The 22,793-nt window shown below is 43.7% G+C and overlaps 1 protein-coding gene across 2 annotated transcripts in view; it reads left to right on the top strand.

Moving 5' to 3' along the window:
• Positions 1-22,793, top strand: part of si:ch1073-396h14.1 (disintegrin and metalloproteinase domain-containing protein 10) — a 171,681-nt gene that overhangs the window by 26,868 nt on the left and 122,020 nt on the right. For both annotated transcript variants that reach the window (XM_061883233.1, XM_061883234.1), the window contains exon 5: positions 15,847-15,935. In XM_061883233.1, coding sequence (XP_061739217.1) covers positions 15,847-15,935 — 89 coding nt within the window. The remainder of the gene's footprint in view (positions 1-15,846; positions 15,936-22,793) is intronic.

Genomic DNA, 22,793 nt, shown 5'->3' with positions numbered 1-22,793 from the left:
CTTAAAACAAATGTCTGCCAAGTGTCTGTCCTTAAGGCAAATGTCTGCCAAGTGTCTGTCCTTAAAGCAAATGTCTGCCAAGTGTCTGTCCTTAAAACAAATGTCTGCCAAGTGTCTGTCCTTAAAGCAAATGTCTGCCAAGTGTCTGTCCTTAAAACAAATGTCTGCCAAGTGTCTGTCCTTAAGGCAAATGTCTGCCAAGTGTCTGTCCTTAAGGCAAATGTCTGCCAAGTGTCTGTCCTTAAAGCAAATGTCTGCCAAGTGTCTGTCCTTAAAACAAATGTCTGCCAAGTGTCTGTCCTTAAGGCAAATGTCTGCCAAGTGTCTGTCCTTAAGGCAAATGTCGGCCAAGTGTTTGTTCTTAAAGCAAATGTCTGCCAAGTGTCTGTCCTTAAGGCAAATGTCTGCCAAGTGTCTGTCCTTAAAACAAATGTCTGCCAAGTGTCTGTCCTTAAGGCAAATGTCTGCCAAGTGTCTGTCCTTAAAGCAAATGTCTGCCAAGTGTCTGTCCTTAAAACAAATGTCTGCCAAGTGTCTGTCCTTAAAGCAAATGTCTGCCAAGTGTCTGTCCTTAAAACAAATGTCTGCCAAGTGTCTGTCCTTAAGGCAAATGTCTGCCAAGTGTCTGTCCTTAAGGCAAATGTCTGCCAAGTGTCTGTCCTTAAAGCAAATGTCTGCCAAGTGTCTGTCCTTAAAACAAATGTCTGCCAAGTGTCTGTCCTTAAGGCAAATGTCTGCCAAGTGTCTGTCCTTAAGGCAAATGTCTGCCAAGTGTCTGTCCTTAAAACAAATGTCTGCCAAGTGTCTGTCCTTAAGGCAAATGTCTGCCAAGTGTCTGTCCTTAAAGCAAATGTCTGCCAAGTGTCTGTCCTTAAAACAAATGTCTGCCAAGTGTCTGTCCTTAAAACAAATCCAAGTGTCTGTCCTTAAAGCAAATGTCTGCCAAGTGTTTGTCCTTAAAAAACAAATATCTGCCAAGTGTCTGTCCTTAAAACAAATGTCTGCCAAGTGTCTGTCCTTAAAACAAATGTCTGCCAAGTGTCTGTCCTTAAAACAAATGTCTGCCAAGTGTCTGTCCTTAAAACAAATGTCTGCCAAGTGTCTGTCCTTCAAACAAATCCAAGTGTCTGTCCTCAACGCAAATGTCTGCCAAGTGTTTGTCCTTAAAAAACAAATATCTGCCAAGTGTCTGTCCTTAAAACAAATGTCTGCCAAGTGTCTGTCCTTAAAACAAATGTCTGCCAAGTGTCTGTACTTAAAACAAATGTCTGCCAAGTGTCTGTCCTTTTAAACAAATCCAAGTGTCTGTCCTTAAAGCAAATGTCTGCCAAGTGTCTGTCCTTAAAACAAATGTCTGCCAAGTGTCTGTCCTTTTAAACAAATCCAAGTGTCTGTCCTTAAAGCAAATGTCTGCCAAGTGTCTGTCCTTAAAACAAATGTCTGCCAAGTGTCTGTCCTTAAAACAAATGTCTGCCAAGTGTCTGTCCTTAAAACAAATCCAAGTGTCTGTCCTCAACGCAAATGTCTGCCAAGTGTTTGTCCTTAAAAAACAAATGTCTGCCAAGTGTCTGTCCTTTAAACAAATCCAAGTGTCTGTCCTCAACGCAAATATCTGCCAAGTGTCTGTCCTTAAAACAAATGTCTGCCAAGTGTCTGTCCTTAAAGCAAATGTCTGCCAAGTGTCTTTCCTTAAAGCAAATGTCTGCCAAGTGTCTGTCCTTTAAACAAATCCAAGTGTCTGTCCTTTAAACAAATGTCTGCCAAGTGTCTGTCCTTTAAACAAATCCAAGTGTCTGTCCTCAACGCAAATGTCTGCCAAGTGTTTTTCCTTAAAAAACAAATATCTGCCAAGTGTCTGTCCTTAAAGCAAATGTCTGCCAAGTGTCTGTTCTTAAAACAAATGTCTGCCAAGTGTCTGTCCTTAAAACAAATGTCTGCCAAGTGTCTGTCCTTAAAGCAAATGTCTGCCAAGTGTCTTTCCTTAAAGCAAATGTCTGCCAAGTGTCTGTCCTTTAAACAAATCCAAGTGTCTGTCCTTTAAACAAATGTCTGCCAAGTGTCTGTCCTTTAAACAAATCCAAGTGTCTGTCCTCAACGCAAATGTCTGCCAAGTGTTTGTCCTTAAAAAACAAATATCTGCCAAGTGTCTGTCCTTAAAGCAAATGTCTGCCAAGTGCCATCCATCCATTTTCTACCGCTTATTCCCTTTCGGGGTCGCGGGGGGCGCTGGCGCCTATCTCAGCTACAATCGGGCGGAAGGCAGGGTACACCCTGGACAAGTCGCCACCTCATCGCAGGGCCAACACAGATAGACAGACAACACTCACACTCACATTCACACACTAGGGCCAATTTAGTGTTGCCAATCAACCTATCCCCAGGTGCATGTCTTTGGAAGTGGGAGGAAGCCGGAGTACCCGGAGGGAACCCACGCATTCACGGGGAGAACATGCAAACTCCACACAGAAAGATCCCGAGCCTGGATTTGAACCCAGGACTGCAGGACCTTCGTATTGTGAGGCAGTATGTCTGTCCTCAACGCAAATGTCTGCCAAGTGTTTGTCCTTAAAAACAAATATCTGCCAAGTGTCTGTCCTTAAAGCAAATGTCTGCCAAGTGTCTGTTCTTAAAACAAATGTCTGCCAAGTTTCGGTCCTTAAAACAAATGTCTGCCAAGTGTCTGTCCTTAAGGCAAATGTCTGCCAAGTGTCTGTCCTTAAGGCAAATGTCTGCCAAGTGTCTGTCCTTAAGGCAAATGTCTGCCAAGTGTTTGTCCTTAAAGCAAATGTCTGCCAAGTGTCTGTCCTTAAGGCAAATGTCTGCCAAGTGTCTGTCCTTAAAACAAATGTCTGCCAAGTGTCTGTCCTTAAGGCAAATGTCTGCCAAGTGTCTGTCCTTAAAGCAAATGTCTGCCAAGTGTCTGTCCTTAAAACAAATGTCTGCCAAGTGTCTGTCCTTAAAGGAAATGTCTGCCAAGTGTCTGTCCTTAAAACAAATGTCTGCCAAGTGTCTGTCCTTAAGGCAAATGTCTGCCAAGTGTCTGTCCTTAAGGCAAATGTCTGCCAAGTGTCTGTCCTTAAAGCAAATGTCTGCCAAGTGTCTGTCCTTAAAACAAATGTCTGCCAAGTGTCTGTCCTTAAGGCAAATGTCTGCCAAGTGTCTGTCCTTAAGGCAAATGTCTGCCAAGTGTTTGTCCTTAAAGCAAATGTCTGCCAAGTGTCTGTCCTTAAGGCAAATGTCTGCCAAGTGTCTGTCCTTAAAACAAATGTCTGCCAAGTGTCTGTCCTTAAGGCAAATGTCTGCCAAGTGTCTGTCCTTAAAGCAAATGTCTGCCAAGTGTCTGTCCTTAAAACAAATGTCTGCCAAGTGTCTGTCCTTAAAACAAATCCAAGTGTCTGTCCTTAAAGCAAATGTCTGCCAAGTGTTTGTCCTTAAAAAACAAATATCTGCCAAGTGTCTGTCCTTAAAACAAATGTCTGCCAAGTGTCTGTCCTTAAAACAAATGTCTGCCAAGTGTCTGTCCTTAAAACAAATGTCTGCCAAGTGTCTGTCCTTAAAACAAATGTCTGCCAAGTGTCTGTCCTTAAAACAAATGTCTGCCAAGTGTCTGTCCTTCAAACAAATCCAAGTGTCTGTCCTCAACGCAAATGTCTGCCAAGTGTTTGTCCTTAAAAAACAAATATCTGCCAAGTGTCTGTCCTTAAAACAAATGTCTGCCAAGTGTCTGTCCTTAAAACAAATGTCTGCCAAGTGTCTGTACTTAAAACAAATGTCTGCCAAGTGTCTGTCCTTTTAAACAAATCCAAGTGTCTGTCCTTAAAGCAAATGTCTGCCAAGTGTCTGTCCTTAAAACAAATGTCTGCCAAGTGTCTGTCCTTTTAAACAAATCCAAGTGTCTGTCCTTAAAGCAAATGTCTGCCAAGTGTCTGTCCTTAAAACAAATGTCTGCCAAGTGTCTGTCCTTAAAGCAAATGTCTGCCAAGTGTCTTTCCTTAAAGCAAATGTCTGCCAAGTGTCTGTCCTTTAAACAAATCCAAGTGTCTGTCCTTTAAACAAATGTCTGCCAAGTGTCTGTCCTTTAAACAAATCCAAGTGTCTGTCCTCAACGCAAATGTCTGCCAAGTGTTTTTCCTTAAAAAACAAATATCTGCCAAGTGTCTGTCCTTAAAGCAAATGTCTGCCAAGTGTCTGTTCTTAAAACAAATGTCTGCCAAGTGTCTGTCCTTAAAACAAATGTCTGCCAAGTGTCTGTCCTTAAAGCAAATGTCTGCCAAGTGTCTTTCCTTAAAGCAAATGTCTGCCAAGTGTCTGTCCTTTAAACAAATCCAAGTGTCTGTCCTTTAAACAAATGTCTGCCAAGTGTCTGTCCTTTAAACAAATCCAAGTGTCTGTCCTCAACGCAAATGTCTGCCAAGTGTTTGTCCTTAAAAAACAAATATCTGCCAAGTGTCTGTCCTTAAAGCAAATGTCTGCCAAGTGCCATCCATCCATTTTCTACCGCTTATTCCCTTTCGGGGTCGCGGGGGGCGCTGGCGCCTATCTCAGCTACAATCGGGCGGAAGGCAGGGTACACCCTGGACAAGTCGCCACCTCATCGCAGGGCCAACACAGATAGACAGACAACACTCACACTCACATTCACACACTAGGGCCAATTTAGTGTTGCCAATCAACCTATCCCCAGGTGCATGTCTTTGGAAGTGGGAGGAAGCCGGAGTACCCGGAGGGAACCCACGCATTCACGGGGAGAACATGCAAACTCCACACAGAAAGATCCCGAGCCTGGATTTGAACCCAGGACTGCAGGACCTTCGTATTGTGAGGCAGTATGTCTGTCCTCAACGCAAATGTCTGCCAAGTGTTTGTCCTTAAAAACAAATATCTGCCAAGTGTCTGTCCTTAAAGCAAATGTCTGCCAAGTGTCTGTTCTTAAAACAAATGTCTGCCAAGTTTCGGTCCTTAAAACAAATGTCTGCCAAGTGTCTGTCCTTAAAACAAATGTCTGCCAAGTGTTTGTCCTTAAAAAACAAATGTCTGCCAAGTGTCTGTCCTTTAAACAAATCCAAGTGTCTGTCCTCAACGCAAATATCTGCCAAGTGTCTGTCCTTAAAACAAATGTCTGCCAAGTGTCTGTCCTTAAAGCAAATGTCTGCCAAGTGTCTTTCCTTAAAGCAAATGTCTGCCAAGTGTCTGTCCTTTAAACAAATCCAAGTGTCTGTCCTTTAAACAAATGTCTGCCAAGTGTCTGTCCTTTAAACAAATCCAAGTGTCTGTCCTCAACGCAAATGTCTGCCAAGTGTTTGTCCTTAAAAAACAAATATCTGCCAAGTGTCTGTCCTTAAAGCAAATGTCTGCCAAGTGTCTGTTCTTAAAACAAATGTCTGCCAAGTTTCTGTCCTTAAAGCAAATGTCTGCCAAGTGTCTTTCATTAAAGCAAATGTCTGCCAAGTGTCTGTCCTTTAAACAAATCCAAGTGTCTGTCCTTTAAACAAATGTCTGCCAAGTGTCTGTCCTTTAAACAAATCCAAGTGTCTGTCCTCAACGCAAATGTCTGCCAAGTGTTTGTCCTTAAAAAACAAATATCTGCCAAGTGTCTGTCCTTAAAGCAAATGTCTGCCAAGTGCCATCCATCCATTTTCTACCGCTTATTCCCTTTCGGGGTCGCGGGGGGCGCTGGCGCCTATCTCAGCTACAATCGGGCGGAAGGCAGGGTACACCCTGGACAAGTCGCCACCTCATCGCAGGGCCAACACAGATAGACAGACAACACTCACACTCACATTCACACACTAGGGCCAATTTAGTGTTGCCAATCAACCTATCCCCAGGTGCATGTCTTTGGAAGTGGGAGGAAGCCGGAGTACCCGGAGGGAACCCACGCATTCACGGGGAGAACATGCAAACTCCACACAGAAAGATCCCGAGCCTGGATTTGAACCCAGGACTGCAGGACCTTCGTATTGTGAGGCAGTATGTCTGTCCTCAACGCAAATGTCTGCCAAGTGTTTGTCCTTAAAAACAAATATCTGCCAAGTGTCTGTCCTTAAAGCAAATGTCTGCCAAGTGTCTGTTCTTAAAACAAATGTCTGCCAAGTTTCTGTCCTTAAAACAAATGTCTGCCAAGTGTCTGTCCTTAAAACAAATGTCTGCCAAGTTTCTGTCCTTAAAACAAATGTCTGCCAAGTTTCTGTCCTTAAAAAAATTGTCTACTAAGTGTCTGTCCTTAAAGCAAATCCAAGTGTCTTTCCTCAAAGCATATGTCTGCCAAGTTTCTGTCCTTAAAAAAATTGTCTGCCAAGTGTCTGTCCTTAAAGAAAATGTCTGCCAAGTGTCTGTCCTTAAAGGGGAACATTATCACAATTTCAAAAGGGTTAAAAACAATAAAGATCAGTTCCCAGTGGCTTGTTGTATTTTTTGAATTTTTTTTCAAAATTTTACCGGTCTCGGAATATCCCTAAATAAAGCTTTAAAGTGCCTTATTTTCGCTCTCTGCGAAGACACTGGCCATTTCCCTGTGACGTCATACAGTGCTGCCAATGTAAACAAACAATGGGAATACCACAGCAAGATATAGCGACATTAGCTCGGATTCAAATTCGGATTTCAGCGACTTAAGCGATTCAACAGATTACGCATGTATTGAAACAGATGGTTGGAGTATGAAAATATTGAAGAAGAAACTGAAGCTATTGAGCGAATAGCTATTGACGCTATTCATAGCCATAGCATGGCCGAATAGCTGCGTTAGCATCGCCGGTAAAATGTGCGGACCAAACGATCAAGACTTTCGCATTTTGTGATAATGGAGCCATTTAAATCCGTTGATTGGTAAGTGTTTTTTTCGCATTAAATGTGGGTGGAAGGAAATGTAATATAGTTGCAAATGCATCTGCAGGTTATCCATACATCTCTGTGCCATGTCTGCCTTAGCATCGCCGGTAAAATGTGGAGACACTCTGGCACATTCAATGGGGGTCTGGCGGCAGACACTTTGGCATCTTCGGGCCAGTGGTGCAACTTGAATCCCTCCCTGTTAGTGTTGTTACACCCTCCGACAACACACCGTCGAGGCATGATGTCTCCGAGGTTCCAAAAATAGTCAAAAAAACGGAAAATAACAGAGCTGAGACCCGGTGTTTGTAATGTGTTGAAAATGAAAATGGTGGCTGTGTTACCTCGGCGACGTCATATTCTGACGTCATCGCCTCCAGCCCGATAAACAGAAAGGCGTTTAATTCACCCAAATTCACCCATTTAGAGTTTGGAAATCGGTTAAAAAAATACATGGTCTTTTTTCCGCACCATCAAGGTATATATTGACGCTTACATAGGTCTGGTGATAATGTTCCCCTTTAAAGCAAATGTCTGCCAAGTGTCTGTCCTTAAAACAAATCCAAACTATCACACACTTCTCTGCAGACGGCTTCTTTGGGGAAAGCACATTTCCAAATGTGTTTCCTTTATTTTGAAAGTGAGCCATTGGGAGCCAGCTGTTGGTCATATAGGGTCGTACTCGTCAGGCTTGCCCCTGACAGTTTGGTTGTGTTTTAGTTTTTCCTCTGTGTGTAGTATATCATGTCAGCGCTCTTGTTTTGGCTCTGTTTCCGGTTTGTCTCTCTGAGTGCTGTGTCCCCTCAGCTGCGGCTGATTGCCACCTGACCACACCTGGTGTCAATCAGCCAGCCGCTATTTGAAACTGCCTTCCCATCCGGTCTGTGCTGGATTATTGTCACCACTACCTGTCAATGTCAGTATTGCTTGTCATAGAACCTGTAGCTGTTTTAGAGCGTGCTGTCTTTTTGTTGTTAGTTCCGGTTTGCTGGATTCTGTTTCCCGTTTTCCAGTTTGGCTGTTCCTAGTTCCTGATTTGTGTTTTTTCATTTCTAAAGATTAAATCATGTTTTCCTGCGCTATGCCTGCCGCCTTCTCTGCATCTTGGGGTTGGTCACCAACTCAATGTGACAATACTGTGTTCCAAATGGCATACAAATGAGAGAGATATTGGACTTTATTTCATGTTTGAATGGTATTTTGTTCAAACGAAGTTATCAGAGCTGTTTGTCTATTTCATGGAGGAATGTAGTAGAGGTAATCATAGAACTGGCAGCCAATGTTGTTCAAAAAAAGTATTGATGTTTAATCAAAACTCAGTTTGAATCGAGAATGGATTCTGAATCATAACGTTACCTCTAAGCATGGAATCGAATCGTGTGAGTCGCAGCCCTATTGGCTGCTACTAGGGGGGAATATTCAACAATTCATCCATCCATCAATTTCCTACCGCTTGTCCTTTCAGGGTGGCGCTAGGCGGGGTGCACAACAAAATGATAATCCTAAAATACCCCGATTGCAGAGAACCAGGTCCAACATTCACCAGTCACTCCCACAGCTAATGCTAAGCTAATGCTAAGCTAATGCTATTCTAGCTGGAGCCTGGCTTGGCAACAAAAACAAACTTCTGCACTCCTCTCTCTACAGCAGGGGTCATCAACCTTTTTGAAACCAAGAGCTATTTCTTGGGTACTGATTAATGCGAAGGGCTACCAGTTTGATACACACTTAAATAAATTGCCAGAAAAAGCCAATTTGCTCAATTTACCTTTAATAAATATATGTATATTTATATTTTAAAAAATGGGTATTTCTGTCCATCATTCCGTCGTACATTTTTTTTCCTTTTACGGAAGTTTTTTTGTAAAGAATAAATGATGAAAAAAGCACTTAATTGAACGGTTTAAAAGAAGAGAAAACAGGAAAAAAATGAAAATTAAATTTTGAAACATAGTTTACCTTCAATTTCGACTCTTTAAAAATTAAAAATTCAACCGAAAAAAAGAAGAGAAAAACTAACTAATTTGAATCTTTTTGAAAATGTTGAAAAAATAATTTATGGAACATCATTAGTAATTTTCCTGATTAAGATTAATTTTAGAATTTTTATGACATGTTTTAAATAGGTTAAAATCCAATCTGCATTTTGTTAGAATATAAAACAAATTGGACCAAGCTATATTTCTAACAAAGACAAATTATTATTTGTTCTAGATTTTCCAGAACAAAAATTTTTAAAGAAATTCAAAAGACTTTGAAATAAGATTTAAATTTGATTCTACAGATTTTCTAGATTTGCCAGAATATTTTTTTTACTTTTAATCATAATAAGTTTGAAGAAAGATTTCACAAATATTTTTCGTCAAAAAAACAGAAGCTAAAATGAAGAATTAAATTAAAATGTATTTATTATACTTCACAATAAAAAAATAAATGTACTTGAACATTGATTTAAATTGTCAGGAAGGAATTTAAAAGTTATATGTGTTTAAAAATCCTAAAATCGTTTTTTAGGTTGTATTTTTTTAATCTAAAATTGTCTTTCTGAAACTTATAAGAAGCAAAGTAAAAAAATAAATGAATTTATTCAAACAAGTGAAGACCAAGTCTTTAAAATATTTTCTTGGATTTTCAAATTCTATTTGAGTTTTGTCTCTCTTAGAATTAAAAATGTCGAGCAAAGCGAGACCAGCTTGCTAGTAAATAAATACAATTTAAAAAATAGAGGCAGCTCACTGGTAAGTGCTGCTATTTGAGCTATTTTTAGAACAGGCCAGCGGGCGACTCATCTGGACCTTACGGGCTACCTGCTGCCCGCGGGCACCGCGTTGGTAACCCCTGCTCCAGATATTTCAACATTTTTCTAAAGTACCTCAGTATCTTCATTGAATGACTTTTCCCAAGTAGTACTGCAAGCCAGACACTCGGCGATGAGCAGTGACTTGGAAGCTCACAAATACTGCACACGTAAATTCCTGGAGACCAACTTGCGGAAAGCCTTCCCTATAGGGAGTGGAAGTTGTTAAAGCTGGAGAAAAACATGCTCTTCTCTTTTCACTTCCTCTTCCTTCAATGCCCAGGTGTCCCAATACTATTATTAAGACTGCATGTGAAAGGGCTGGCGGAAAAGCGCTATCTCCGATATTAGTTCATAGCGACCACAAAGCTGACACAAGCACGTCCTCCACTTCACGCGCGCTTCCGTTAATTCTTGCCTGCACACAAGCCATCTTTCAAGATGGACTCGTGTCCTTTGGCCTACATTAAAACACCGGAAGCTTTCGTCTTTGTGTGGGCAATAACCCTTTGCTTGGATGCGCTCCTTCAACAAGCTTAAAGGCACACTTTGTACTCAACATAGTCAACAAAGTTAGAGTAGAAAACAACTAGCGTGAACATTCATTTGCACCATACTTGCCAACTTTGAGACCTCCGATTCCGGGGGGTGGGGGCGGGGCGTTTTTATTTAGGAAAGAGTATATTTACAGCTAGATTCACCAAGTCCTGTTTAAGAGTGTCACGACATTGCTGTTTACGGCAGACGAACTGCTTTACGGTCAACAAAAACGGACTGCTGTTGTTGTGTGTTGTTACCGCGCTGGGAGGACGTTAATGAAACTGCCTAACAATAAACCCACATAAAAAACCAAGAACTCGCCCTCGATCATTCAACAGTCAGGGGCGCCGCTAGGAATTTTGGGCCCCATGAAAAGAATCTTTTCAGGGCCCCTGTATCTTTACAGGACCCCTCTGTATTATAATTTCATCATCATTAGGGACCTCTCTGGGCCCCCCTCCATCATGGATCCCCTAGAATCCGTCTCTTTTACCCCCACCCCTCCTTTTCGGCGCCCCTGTCTACAGTTATAATGTCATTGGGCAGACACGGGAAAGCGGACGTAAAAACAGGCTGTTGACACGTCACTCAGGTCCGCATGGAGCTGGAGGTGGCGTGGCCTCCAGCTCCGCCTGAACTTCGGGAGATTTTCGGGAGAAAATTTGTCCCGGGAGGTTTTCGGGAGAGGTGCTGAATTTCGGGAGTCTCCCGGAAAATCCGGGAGGGTTGGCAAGTATGATTTGCACAGTGTCGGAAAAGGATTAGTAGGAAGCACAGCTTATTTAATTATTTAATTCCAGCCTTTCTTCATGTCCAAGTAAATACTGATAATTGGCTCACTTCCTGGTTAACATTTTCCTGTCTTGTTTTCTCCCAGCAGCTTAAAGTGTGAGGAATGTGTTGCAGTCCAGTAAAGAATAAGTACAGGAGTACAAAATATGAGCAAAAATAAATAATCATTTAAAGGCCTACTGAAATGAGATTTTCTTATTCAAACGGGGATAGCAGGTCCATTCTATGTGTCATACTTGATCATTTCGTGATATTGCCATATTTTTGCTGAAAGGATTTAGTAGAGAACATCCACAATAAAGTTTGCAACTTTTGGTCGCTAATAAAAAAGCCTTGCCTGTAACGGAAGTAGCAGACGATGTGCGCGTGACGTCACGGGTTGTGGAGCTCCTCACATCTGAACATTGTTTACAATCATGGCCACCAGCAGCGAGAGCGATTCGGACCGAGAAAGCGACGATTTCCCCAAGAAGACCCAGGATTTTTTTTGCTCAACCTATAAAACCCAGAGGGCAGCCGATCGGCTGGAAGGCCTTCCTTTTGTTATGTAAACAAACAGTGTTTAGTGACTCATCAGGGAGTCAGGTGGGTAAACGGCCACAAAACTAGTCGGGGTGGTTGCAGTCACATGAGCCCTTATGGCCACATTGGTCATTAGCATGGTAGAAAAGCCAAATGGCTGCTCTCTGGGTCTTCTAGTGTTAATTTGAGCGAAGATGAAAGATTCGTGGATGAGGAAAGTGAGAGTGAAGGACTAGAGGAAAAAAAAGACCAGGGCAGTGGGAGCTATTCAGATGTTATTAGACACATTTACTAGGATAATTCTGGAAAATCCCTTATCTGCTTAGTGTGTCACTAGTGTTTTAGTGAGATTATATGGTCAGAGGGGTGTGGCCACGGGTGTGGTGACCGCCAGTTCCTCCGTGGGAAGCCACGTTTCTCGACGAGGCAGGTCAGCCGGGCTGAATTTTTTTTTTCCCCCTCCTCCACGGTGTCCGACGGTCAGGGTCGGCTGTTGGGAGGAGGCAAGAGAGTCCGCAGCTGCAGGAAGAACCACGCAAACCCCCTCCGTGCGTCGGTTGAGGTGGGCGGGGTTGGAAGGGTGCTAGCGTAGCCCGGAAGAGTAGGGATGCATGGAATTCTGGGTATTTGTTATTTTGTGTTTATGTTGTGTTACAGTGCCGATGTTCTCCCGAAATGTGTTTGTCATTCTTGTTTGGTGTGGGTTCACAGTGTGGCACATATTAGTAAGAGTGTTAAAGTTGTTTATATTACAACCCTCAGCGTAACCTGTATGGCTGTTGAAGAAGTATGCTTTGCAGTCGCTTTCGTGTGTTAACAGAGGCAGAATATAAAATGACCAGTTGACACACAGATCGCGTGATGTAAAAACGGGCGCAACGACATGTTGCAGAGGAGGTTAAATACATTGCCAATCACTGCACACCCTTAGTATTGTAGTCCAGGTGAAAATTGGAGAATGTTATCCCCGGGTGATTTCTGAGAGAGGCACTAAAATCCGGAAACCTCATGGAATAGTCGTTGGGGTCGGTAATTTAGCAGCTGAGCCCCATCAGAGTGATCAAAGAGCCGCGGGTTGCCGACCCCTGGATTATGAAGTATACACCTACTCGGTGTAGGGCTTTGTGAACGTAATCCATGTCCGACGGTCGGGGGCGGCCGTTGGGAGGAGGCAAGAGAGTCCGTAGCTGCAGGAGGAACGACGCAAACTCTCCGCTCATGTCTACGGTAAAGCCGACCTATTGCCACCATTTTCTCACCGAAACCTGCCGGTTGACATGTGGTCGGGAACCATGTTCGCTTGACCGCTCTGTTCCATAGTGAAGCTTCACCGTCAGCTTTCGGGAATGTAAACAAGGAAACGTCGGATGTTTGTGTGTTGCTAAAGGCGGCCACAATACACCGCTTCCCACCTACATCTTTCTTCTTTGACGTCTCCATTATTAATTAAACAAATTGCAAAAGATTCAGCAACACAGATGTCCAGAATGCTCTGTAATTATGCGATGAAAGCAGTGTTAAGATTTCATCATTGATATATAAACTATCAGACTGCGTGGTCGGTAGTAGTGGGTTTCAGTAGGCCTTTAAAGGCTCACTTTGTACTCAACATAGTCAACAAAGTTAGAGTAGAGAACAACTAGCGCGAACATTCATTTGCACAGTGTCGGAAAAGGAGTAGCAGGAAGCACAGCTTATATAATTATTTAATTCCAGCCTTTCTTCATGGCACACACCTGCTGTACAATTACTGATAATTGGCTCACCCCCTGGTTAACATTTTCCTGTCTTATTTTCTCTCAGCAGCAGAAAGTGTGAAGAATGTGTTGTAGTCCAGCAAAGAATATGTACAGGAGTACAAAATATGAGCAAAAATAAATAATCATTTAATAAATATGAACAGTCGTGGATTTGGGATCAATGATAACAGACACTGTGCTAGTGTTTAAACAATAACATCAACCAACACTCTGGTTTTTATTCCGTTGTTGAATCCATGACAATTAAATGACCCGCTGCCTGTTGATTGAAAAAGAAGACATTACACAGTGCAGGGAAATGATACTGTCACACATGGTGCTGCTCATCAAACAATATCACATGAGCAATGTCAACACACATCGTGTTGTTGTTCATTCCAGTACAATCAATACAACATTCCAGATCATGGATAGATTCTGAGATGCTCATTTAACAATAATAAATGAATGAATTCAGGATAAATGATACCAGACAAAGTATTAAACAAACAAATAATTCATGACAGCATATCAAATAATGAATTCAAGATACATGATATCTGGCATTGTGTTGCTCATTAAACTATATTCAATTCAGAATTCCAGATAAATGTCAGACACTGAGATGTTCATTAAACAATACTAAATTAATGAATTCATGATAAATGATATCAGACACTAAAGTGTTCATTAAACAACTTTTTTTTTTATAATTCGGGATTAATTAAATCAGACTCTATGTACAACATTAAACAACATTAAATCAATTAATTTAGGATACATGATATCAGACACTGAAGTATTCATTAAACAACAATTCCTTTAATAATCCGGGATACATGATATCAGACACTGAATTGTTCATTAAACAATATTCAATTAATTAATTCAGGATAAAATATATCAGACGCGACAGTAGCCATTAAAGAACCACTAATTTTATAATTTGAGATAAATGATATCATACACAAAGTTATTTATTAAACAATATTAAATAAATGAATCCAGGATAAAAGATAAAGGACAATCCTGTCAGGTTGAGTCTGTGACGAACCCGAAGATGCCCAAAAATTTAAAAATAAAGAAGACACACAAACCAGGAACCAGGAACAAACAAACTGGAAGCAGGGAACAGGAATTAGGATCCAGGGAATCGGCTAGCAACGACACGACAATAATCCATCACAGAGTAGAGGAACAAGCAGGTCTAAATAGCATTGGGCTGATTGACACCAGGTGTGGCCCGGTGCCAATCAGCCACAGCTGAGGGGAAAAAGCAAATAAAGACAAAATAAGAGCGCTGACAGAAAATAAGAAAACTAAAACATGACCAAACTGTCAGGGACAAACCTGACAAATCCAGTATTCATTAAGCAATATCAAATTACATAACTCAGGATACAGGATATCAGACACTAAAGTATTCATCAAGCAACAATTAATTTAATAATCCGGGATAAATGATATCAGACACTATATTTTTTGTACTAAACTATAGCCAATTAATCAATTCAGGATACACGATATCAGACACTAAGGTATTCTTTAAAGAACAACTTATTTTATAATTTGGGATAAATTATATCAGAATTTACGTTCTTTATTAAACAATATTAAATGAATGAGGATAAAAAGGTATAGGACAACCCAGTATACATTAAGCAATAATGAATTACATGATTCAGGATACGTCATATCAGACACTGTTTTGTTCATTGAAATATATGAATATAATAAATTCAAGATAAATGATATCAGACACAGTGGTTCTGTCAGGCTTGCCACTGACAGTTTGTTTGTGTTTTAGTTTCTCCTCTGTGTGTTTAGTATTTCCTGTCTTTAGTTCCTGTCTAGTGCTCTTATTTTGTCAGCTTCCTGTCTGGTTCCCTGAGTGCTGTGTTCCTCCTCAGCTGCGTCTGATTGGCACCTGTCTAGTGCTCTTATTTTGGTTCAGCTTCCTGTTTGTCTCCCTGTGTCCTGTTTTCACTCAGCTGCGGCTGATTGGCATCTGGTCACACCTGTTGCCAATCAGCCCGCTCCTATTTGTACCTGCTTTGTCTTGTGTCAGTTGCTGGATCATTGAAGTGTCTTGTCGATGTCAAGTCTAGTCGCTCTTGTGATGTGTTATCGCTCCTGTCGTGTCGTACCTTGTCTTTGCAGCGTAGCGGTAAGCTATATTCGGTTGATGTTTGTAGCTTACTGTTTTTTGTTCCCTGCTTCCGTTTTATTTTTCATTACACAAGTACGACTTCTGTTTGCCTGTTCACTACCCGCTAGCTTTCACGCTAAGTTCCTGTTCGTTATTTTCTAGCTCCTAGGCTAGCTCCTTTTGTTTGATTATCTGCCTCGTGCGCGCTTTGTGTTAGTAACCTTATTTAGATTAAACCATGTTTTCCTATCCAATGCCTGCCTTCATCTCTGCATCTTGGGGTTCGTCAACAACTACTAACTTTGACAGGTTCTCAGCATCTGCTTCTTCCATACATACTGTACATAACAATGGAAGATCATACATACTGTACATAACAAAGGAAGATACATAACAAAGTGTGCACGGAGCATGAGAAATATTGAAGAGAAGTTGGAGTGAATGTGTTGTCATGAATTGTGCTTGTGTTCATGTAGTCCTGCCTACAAGAGGAACTGGACTCCCTCCTGGATTCTGTGGCGCACAACATCTAAATGTGCTTGCTCAAAGCTTGATACCCCAGCAGGTAGGAAACTCCTTTTGCATCACTTGACACACCTGCTGCACACATTATTCATGTCCACACACCTGCTTTACACATTATTCATGTCCACACACCTGCTGCACACATTATTCATGTCCACACACCTGCTGCACACATTATACATGTCCACACACCTGCTGCACACATTATACATGTCCACACAACTGCTGTATACATTTTACAATTCATGTCTTTATCCTAAACTAATGCTTGATTTGGCATTATTTCATTGTACGCACAAATTAAGTAAAACATGTTGTATATCTGTGTTGGCCCTGTGATGAGGTGGTGACTTGCCCAGGGCGTACCCCGCCTTCCTTGTCCATGGTGTACACCACCTTTCTTGTCCAGGGTCTACCCCACCTTCTTATTCCAGAGTGTACCCCACCTTCCGCCCATGTGCAGCTGTGATGGGTTCGAGTGCTAGAGGGGGACAAGCGGTAGAAAATGGATGGATGGATGTTGAATACTGTGGAGTCCAAAACTCAGCAGTGTCAGTAATTCATGCACTCCATGGTCAAATTCATTGGAAACTACAATTCCCAGAATGCCATACTTGCCAACCTTGAGACCTCTGATTTCGGGAGGTGGAGGGCAGGGGGCGTGGTCGGGGGCGTCGTTAAGAGTCAAGTATTTTCTATACGGTATATATCCATCCATCCATTTTCTACGGCTTATTCCCTTTGGGATCAGGGGTGGTATATGTATATGACCCGCAATACTTGACTTTCAGTGAATTGTAGCTATATATTTTTTATTATATTATATTATATATTTATATATATAAAATAATAGATAGTCGAACCTCGGATTCAGGAGGAACAGTGTGGTTTTCGTCCTGGTCGTGGAACTGTGGACCAGCTCTATACTCTCCGCAGGGTTCTTGAGGGTGCATGGGAGTTTGCCCAACCAGTCTACATGTGCTTTGTGGACTTGGAGAAGGCATTCGACCTTGTCCCTCGGGAAGTCCTGTGGGGAGTGCTCAGAGAGTATGGGGTACCGGACTGTCTGATTATGGCAGTCCGCTCCCTGTATGATCAGTGTCAGAGCTTGGTCCGCATTGCTGGCAGTAAGTCGGACACATTTCCAGTGAGGGTTGGATTCCGCCAAGGCTGTCCTTTGTCACCGATTCTGTTCATAACTTTTATGGACAGAATTTCTAGGCGCAGTCAAGGCATTGAGGGGTTCCGGTTTGGTGGCCGCGGGATTAGGTCTCTGCTTTTTGCAGATGATGTGGTCCTGATGGCTTCATCTGGCCGGGATCTTCAGCTCTCACTGGATCGGTTCGCAGCCGAGTGTGAAGCGACCGGAATGAGAATCAGCACCTCCAAGTCAGAGTCCATGGTTCTCGTCCGGAAAAGGGTGGAGTGCCATCTCCGGGTTGGGGAGGAGACCCTGCCCCAAGTGGAGGAGTTCAAGTACCTAGGAGTCTTGTTCACGAGTGGCGGAAGAGTGGATCGTGAGATCGACAGGCGGATCAGTGCGGCGTCTTCAGTAATGCGGACGTTGTATCGATCCGTTGTGGTGAAGAAGGAGCTGAGCCGTAAGGCAAAACTCTCAATTTACCGTTCGATCTACGTTCCCATCCTCACCTATGGTCATGAGCTTTGGGTCATGACCGAAAGGATAAGATCACGGGTACAAGCGGCCGAAATGAGTTTCCTCCGCCGGGTGGCGGGGCTCTCCCTTAGAGATAGGGTGAGAAGCTCTGCCATCCGGGAGGAGCTCAAAGTAAATCCGCTGCTCCTTCACATCGAGAGGAGCCAGATGAGGTGGTTCGGGCATCTGGTCAGGATGCCACCCGAACGCCTCCCTAGGGAGGTGTTTAGGGCACGTCCAACCGGTAGGAGGCCACGGGGAAGACCCAGGACACGTTGGGAAGACTATATATATATATATATATATATATATATATATATATATATATATATATATATATATATATATATATATATATATATCCATCCATCCATCCATCATCTTCCGCTTATCCGAGGTCGGGTCGCGGGGGCAGCAGCCTAAGCAGGGAAGCCCAGACTTCCCTCTCTCCAGCCACTTCGTCTAGCTCTTCCCGGGGGATCCCGAGGCGTTCCCAGGCCAGCCGGGAGACATAGTCTTCCCAACGTGTCCTGGGTCTTCCCCGTGGCCTCCTACCAGCTGGACGTGTCCTAAACACATCCCTAGGGAGGCGTTCGGGTGGCATCCTGACCAGATGCCCGAACCACCTCATCTGGCTCCTCTCGATGTGGAGGAGCAGCGGATTTACGTTGAGCTCCTCCCGGATGGCAGAGCTTCTCACCCTATCTCTAAGGGAGAGCCCCGCCACACGGCCGAGGAAACTCATTTCGGCCGCTTGTACCCGTGATCTTATCCTTTCGGTCATGACCCAAAGCTCATGACCATAGGTGAGGATGGGAACGTAGATTGACCGGTAAATTGAGAGCTTTGCCTTCCGGCTCAGCTCCTTCTTCACCACAACAGATCGGTACAACGTCCGCATTACTGAAGACGCCGCACCAATCCGCCTGTCGATCTCACGATCCACTCTTCCCCCACTCGTGAACAAGACTCCTAGGTACTTGAACTCCTCCACTTGGGGCAGGGTCTCCTCCCCAACCCGGAGATGGCACTCCACCCTTTTCCGGGAGAGAACCATGGACTCGGATTTGGAGGTGCTGATTCTCATTCCGGCCGCTTCACACTCGGCTGCGAACCGATCCAGTGAGAGCTGAATATCCCGGCCAGATGAAGCCAACAGGACCATATCGTCTGCAAAAAGCAGAGACCTAATCCCGCGGCCACCAAACCGGAACCCCTCAATGCCTTGACTGCGCCTAGAAATTCCGTCCATAAAAGTTGTGAACAGAATCGGTGACAAAGGACAGCCTTGGCGGAGTCCAACCCTCACTGGAAACGTCTCCGACTTACTGCCAGCAATGCGGACCAAGCTCTGGCACTGATCGTACAGGGATCGGACTGCAACAATAAGACAGTCCGACACCCCATACTCTCTGAGCACTCCCCACAGGACTCCCCGAGGGACACGGTCGAATGCCTTCTCCAAGTCCACAAAGCACATGTAGACTGGTTGGGCAAACTCCCATGCACCCTCAACAACCCTGCCGAGAGTATAGAGCTGGTCCACAGTTCCACGACCAGGACGAAAACCACACTGTTCCTCCTGAATCCGAGGTTCGACTATCCGGCATAGCCTCCTCTAGCAGTACACCTGAATAAACCTTACCGGGAAGGCTGAGGAGTGTGATCCCACGATAAAGAGAGGGACCACCACCCCGGTCTGCCAATCCAGAGGTACCGCCCCTGATGTCCACACGATGCGGCAGAGTCTTGTCAACCAAGACAGCCCCACAGCATCCAGAGCCTTAAGGAACTCCGGGCGGATCTCATCCACCCCCGGGGCCTTGCCGCCGAGGAGTTTTTTAACTACCTCAGCAACCTCAGCCCCAGAAATAGGAGAGTCCACCACAGATTCCCCGGGCAATGCTTCCTCATAGTAAGACGTGTTGGTGGGATTGAGGAGGTCTTCGAAGTATTCCTTCCACCTATCCACAACATCCCCAGTTGAGGTCACCAGAACACCATCCGCACCATACACGGTGTTGACAGTGCACTGCTTCCCCTTCCTGAGGCGGCGGATGGTGGTCCAGAATCGCTTCGAAGCCATCCGGAAGTCATTTTCTATGGCTTCCCCAAACTCTTCCCATGTCCGAGTTTTTGCCTCTGCGACCGCTGAAGCTGCACACCGCTTGGCCTGTCGGTACCTGTCCACTGCCTCTGGAGTCCTATGAGCCAAAAAAACCCAATAGGACTCCTTCTTCAGCTTGACGGCATCCCTCACCGCTGGTGTCCACCAGCGGGTTCTAGGATTACCGCCACGACAAGCACCAACTACCTTGCGGCCACAGCTCCGATCAGCCGCCTCAACATGGTCCACTCGGACTCAATGTCCAGCACCTCCCTCGTGACATGTTCAAAGTTCCTCCGGAGGTGGGAATTGAAACTTTCTCTGACAGGAGACTCTGCCAGACGTTCCCAGCAGACCCTCACAATGCGTTTGGGCTTCCCAGGTCTGTCCGGCATCCTCCCCCACCATCGCAGCCAACTCACCACCAGGTGGTGATCGGTAGAAAGCTCCGCCCCTCTCTTCACCCGAGTGTCCAAAACATAAGGCCGCAAATCCGATGACACAACTACAAAGTCGATCATGGAACTGCGGCCTAGGGTGTCCTGGTGCCAAGTGCACATATGGACACCCTTATGTTTGAACATGGTGTTTGTTATGGACAAACTGTGACGAGCACAAAAGTCCAATAACAAAACACCACACGGGTTCAGATTCGAGTGGTGTTTTGTTCATTCTAAACATTTCTTTACAAAAAAATGAATCAATATTTATGGAACATGTCCACAAAAAAATCTAGCTGTCTACATTGAATATTGCATTGTTGCATTTCTTTTCACAGTCTATGAACTTACATTCATATTTTGTTGAAGTATTATTTCAATAAATATATTTATAAAGGATTTTTGAATCGGTGCTATTTTTAAAATATTTTAAAAAAATCTCACCAACCCCTTGGCAGACCTTCAAGTACCCCAGGGGTACGCGTACCCCCATTTGAGAACCACCGCGCGAGAGGGTCAAATTTTACATTTCGTGTTCGGTAGCCACAAAATATAAAATCATCCTCAAAAAGTGGTGAGTTGTGTGCATGTTTAGGGCCTCAAAACGCCATTGACCTGAGAGCAAAATGATGCATGGAGCAATTATAACCTACTCAGTGGCCTAGTGGTTAGAGCAGGGGTCTCAGACACACGGCCCAAAAGTTTAATGTTAGTGCGGCCCGCGAGTTTTATATGAATGGCGCTTGACAGCGTTGTGTTATTTGGGTCCAAAATGGCTCTTTCAACGTTCTGGGTTGCCTACCCCTGCATTAGTGGAAAAGCGGCAAATGAGTGAAAGCGACAGAGACGTTGCCATGGAGACGAGGGTTTTCTTACGTGCCTGGCTGCAGTCACACCCCGACACCTGTCTGTCAGCAATAAAAGGCACCGATAACCTGGACCAATTCAACTCGTTATTTATTTTTTATTATTGTTTAAATTGCATTGCCTCACAAGATGAACACTACATATATTTCTACATGACACCGGATGACACTGCGGGGGCTGTCACTTTTTAGCGCTCGCTACCCGCCGACCGCCGTGTAGCTCAAGGGAGTAAAAGCGGAACAACACACATTGCGGAAGTAACATTATTCTCCGTGCGTCGGCTAAATACAAATATATTCAACAACCCCAAACATGTCTTTTTCAAACCCTGCAGTGAAGAGAAAGGTTAGTGATGAGCAAAGACAATTTGTACAGAGAAAGAAATACAATTTGAGGAGTGCTGAGGAGTATGCAAAAACATTTTCAAGAAATCTTTTCTTGTGGCCCAGCCTCACCCAGACTCTGCATCCAGTGGCCCCCAGGTAAATTGAGTTTGAGACCCTTGGGTTAGAGCATGGGTGTCAAACTCTGGCCCGCGGGCCAAATATGGCCCGCCGTGTAATTTAATTTGACCCTTGAGGCAATATCAATTTAGCATTAGAGCTGGCCCGCCGGTGTTATACAGCGTCGGTGCTGCTGTAACACCGCATTCACCGCTAATACTCATACTTGCCAACCCTCCTAATTTTCCCGGTAGACTCCCGAAGTTCAGTGCCCCTCCCGTGGAAACCATTCTCCCGAATTTTCTACCGATTTCCACCTGGACAACTATATTGGGGGCGTGCATTTAAAGCACTGCTTTTAGCGTTCTCTACAACCTGTCGTCACGTCCGCTTTTCCTCCATATTAACAGCGTGTCACATAATATTTGTGGCTTTTACACACACACACACACACAAGTGAATGCAAGGCATACTTGGTCAACAGCCATACAGGTCACACTGAGGGTGGCCGTATAAACAACTTTAGCACTGTTACAAATATGCCCCACACTGTCAACCCACAGCAAACAAGAATGACGAACACATTTCGGGTGAACACCCGCACCGTAACACAACAGAACAAATACCCAGAACCCCTTGCAGCACTAACTCTTCTGAGAAACTTCCAGCAAACTGACCAATAATTAACGTTTTATTCATGCATTTTCTCTTGCTACTTCAAGGCTTGAACGTTTGGTTCCTTCATTATTGTTATTTTATTTCAAAATGTATTATTAGCCTGTGGAAAAAATGTGACATTTACCTCAGAACATTGCAAATGGAAAAAAAGGCATTACATTTTAATTAAAATGTTATTTGATATGCCATTGATATTTTTTTTTATTATTATTATTATTGTTTGAAACTGGATTTTGCATGTCACTTAAGACATATAAGCCTTGCTTGTTCAATATTTAATGCAAAACTTGTTTGGGTCCTTATTAAAAGGTTAATTTGTTCAAACTTGGCCCCTCGGCTTTGTTCCGTTTAAAATTTTGGCCCACTCTGTGTTTGAGTTTGACACCCCTGGGTTAGAGTGTCCGCCCTGAGATGGGTAGGTTGCGAGTTCAAACCCAGGCCGAGTCATACCAAAGACTATAAAAATAGGACCAATTACCTCCCTGCTTGGCACTCAGCATCAAGGGTTGGAATTGCGGGTTAAATCACCACAAATGATTCCCGGGGCGCGGCACCGCTGCTGCCCACTGCTCCCCTCACCTCCCAGGGGTTGAACAAGGGGATGGGTCAAATGCAGAGGACAAATTTCACCACACCTAGTGTGTGTGTGACAATCATTGCTACTTTAATTTAATTAACTTGATTATGATAGCAGGCTTTGCAGCTC

Source organism: Nerophis ophidion, linkage group LG22 (assembly GCF_033978795.1).
Source record: "Nerophis ophidion isolate RoL-2023_Sa linkage group LG22, RoL_Noph_v1.0, whole genome shotgun sequence".
In the NCBI taxonomy this organism is placed as follows: Eukaryota; Metazoa; Chordata; class Actinopteri; order Syngnathiformes; family Syngnathidae; genus Nerophis; species Nerophis ophidion.
The sequence above is the reverse complement of the archived record's forward strand: the minus strand, read 5'-3'. Positions and strand labels throughout refer to the sequence as shown.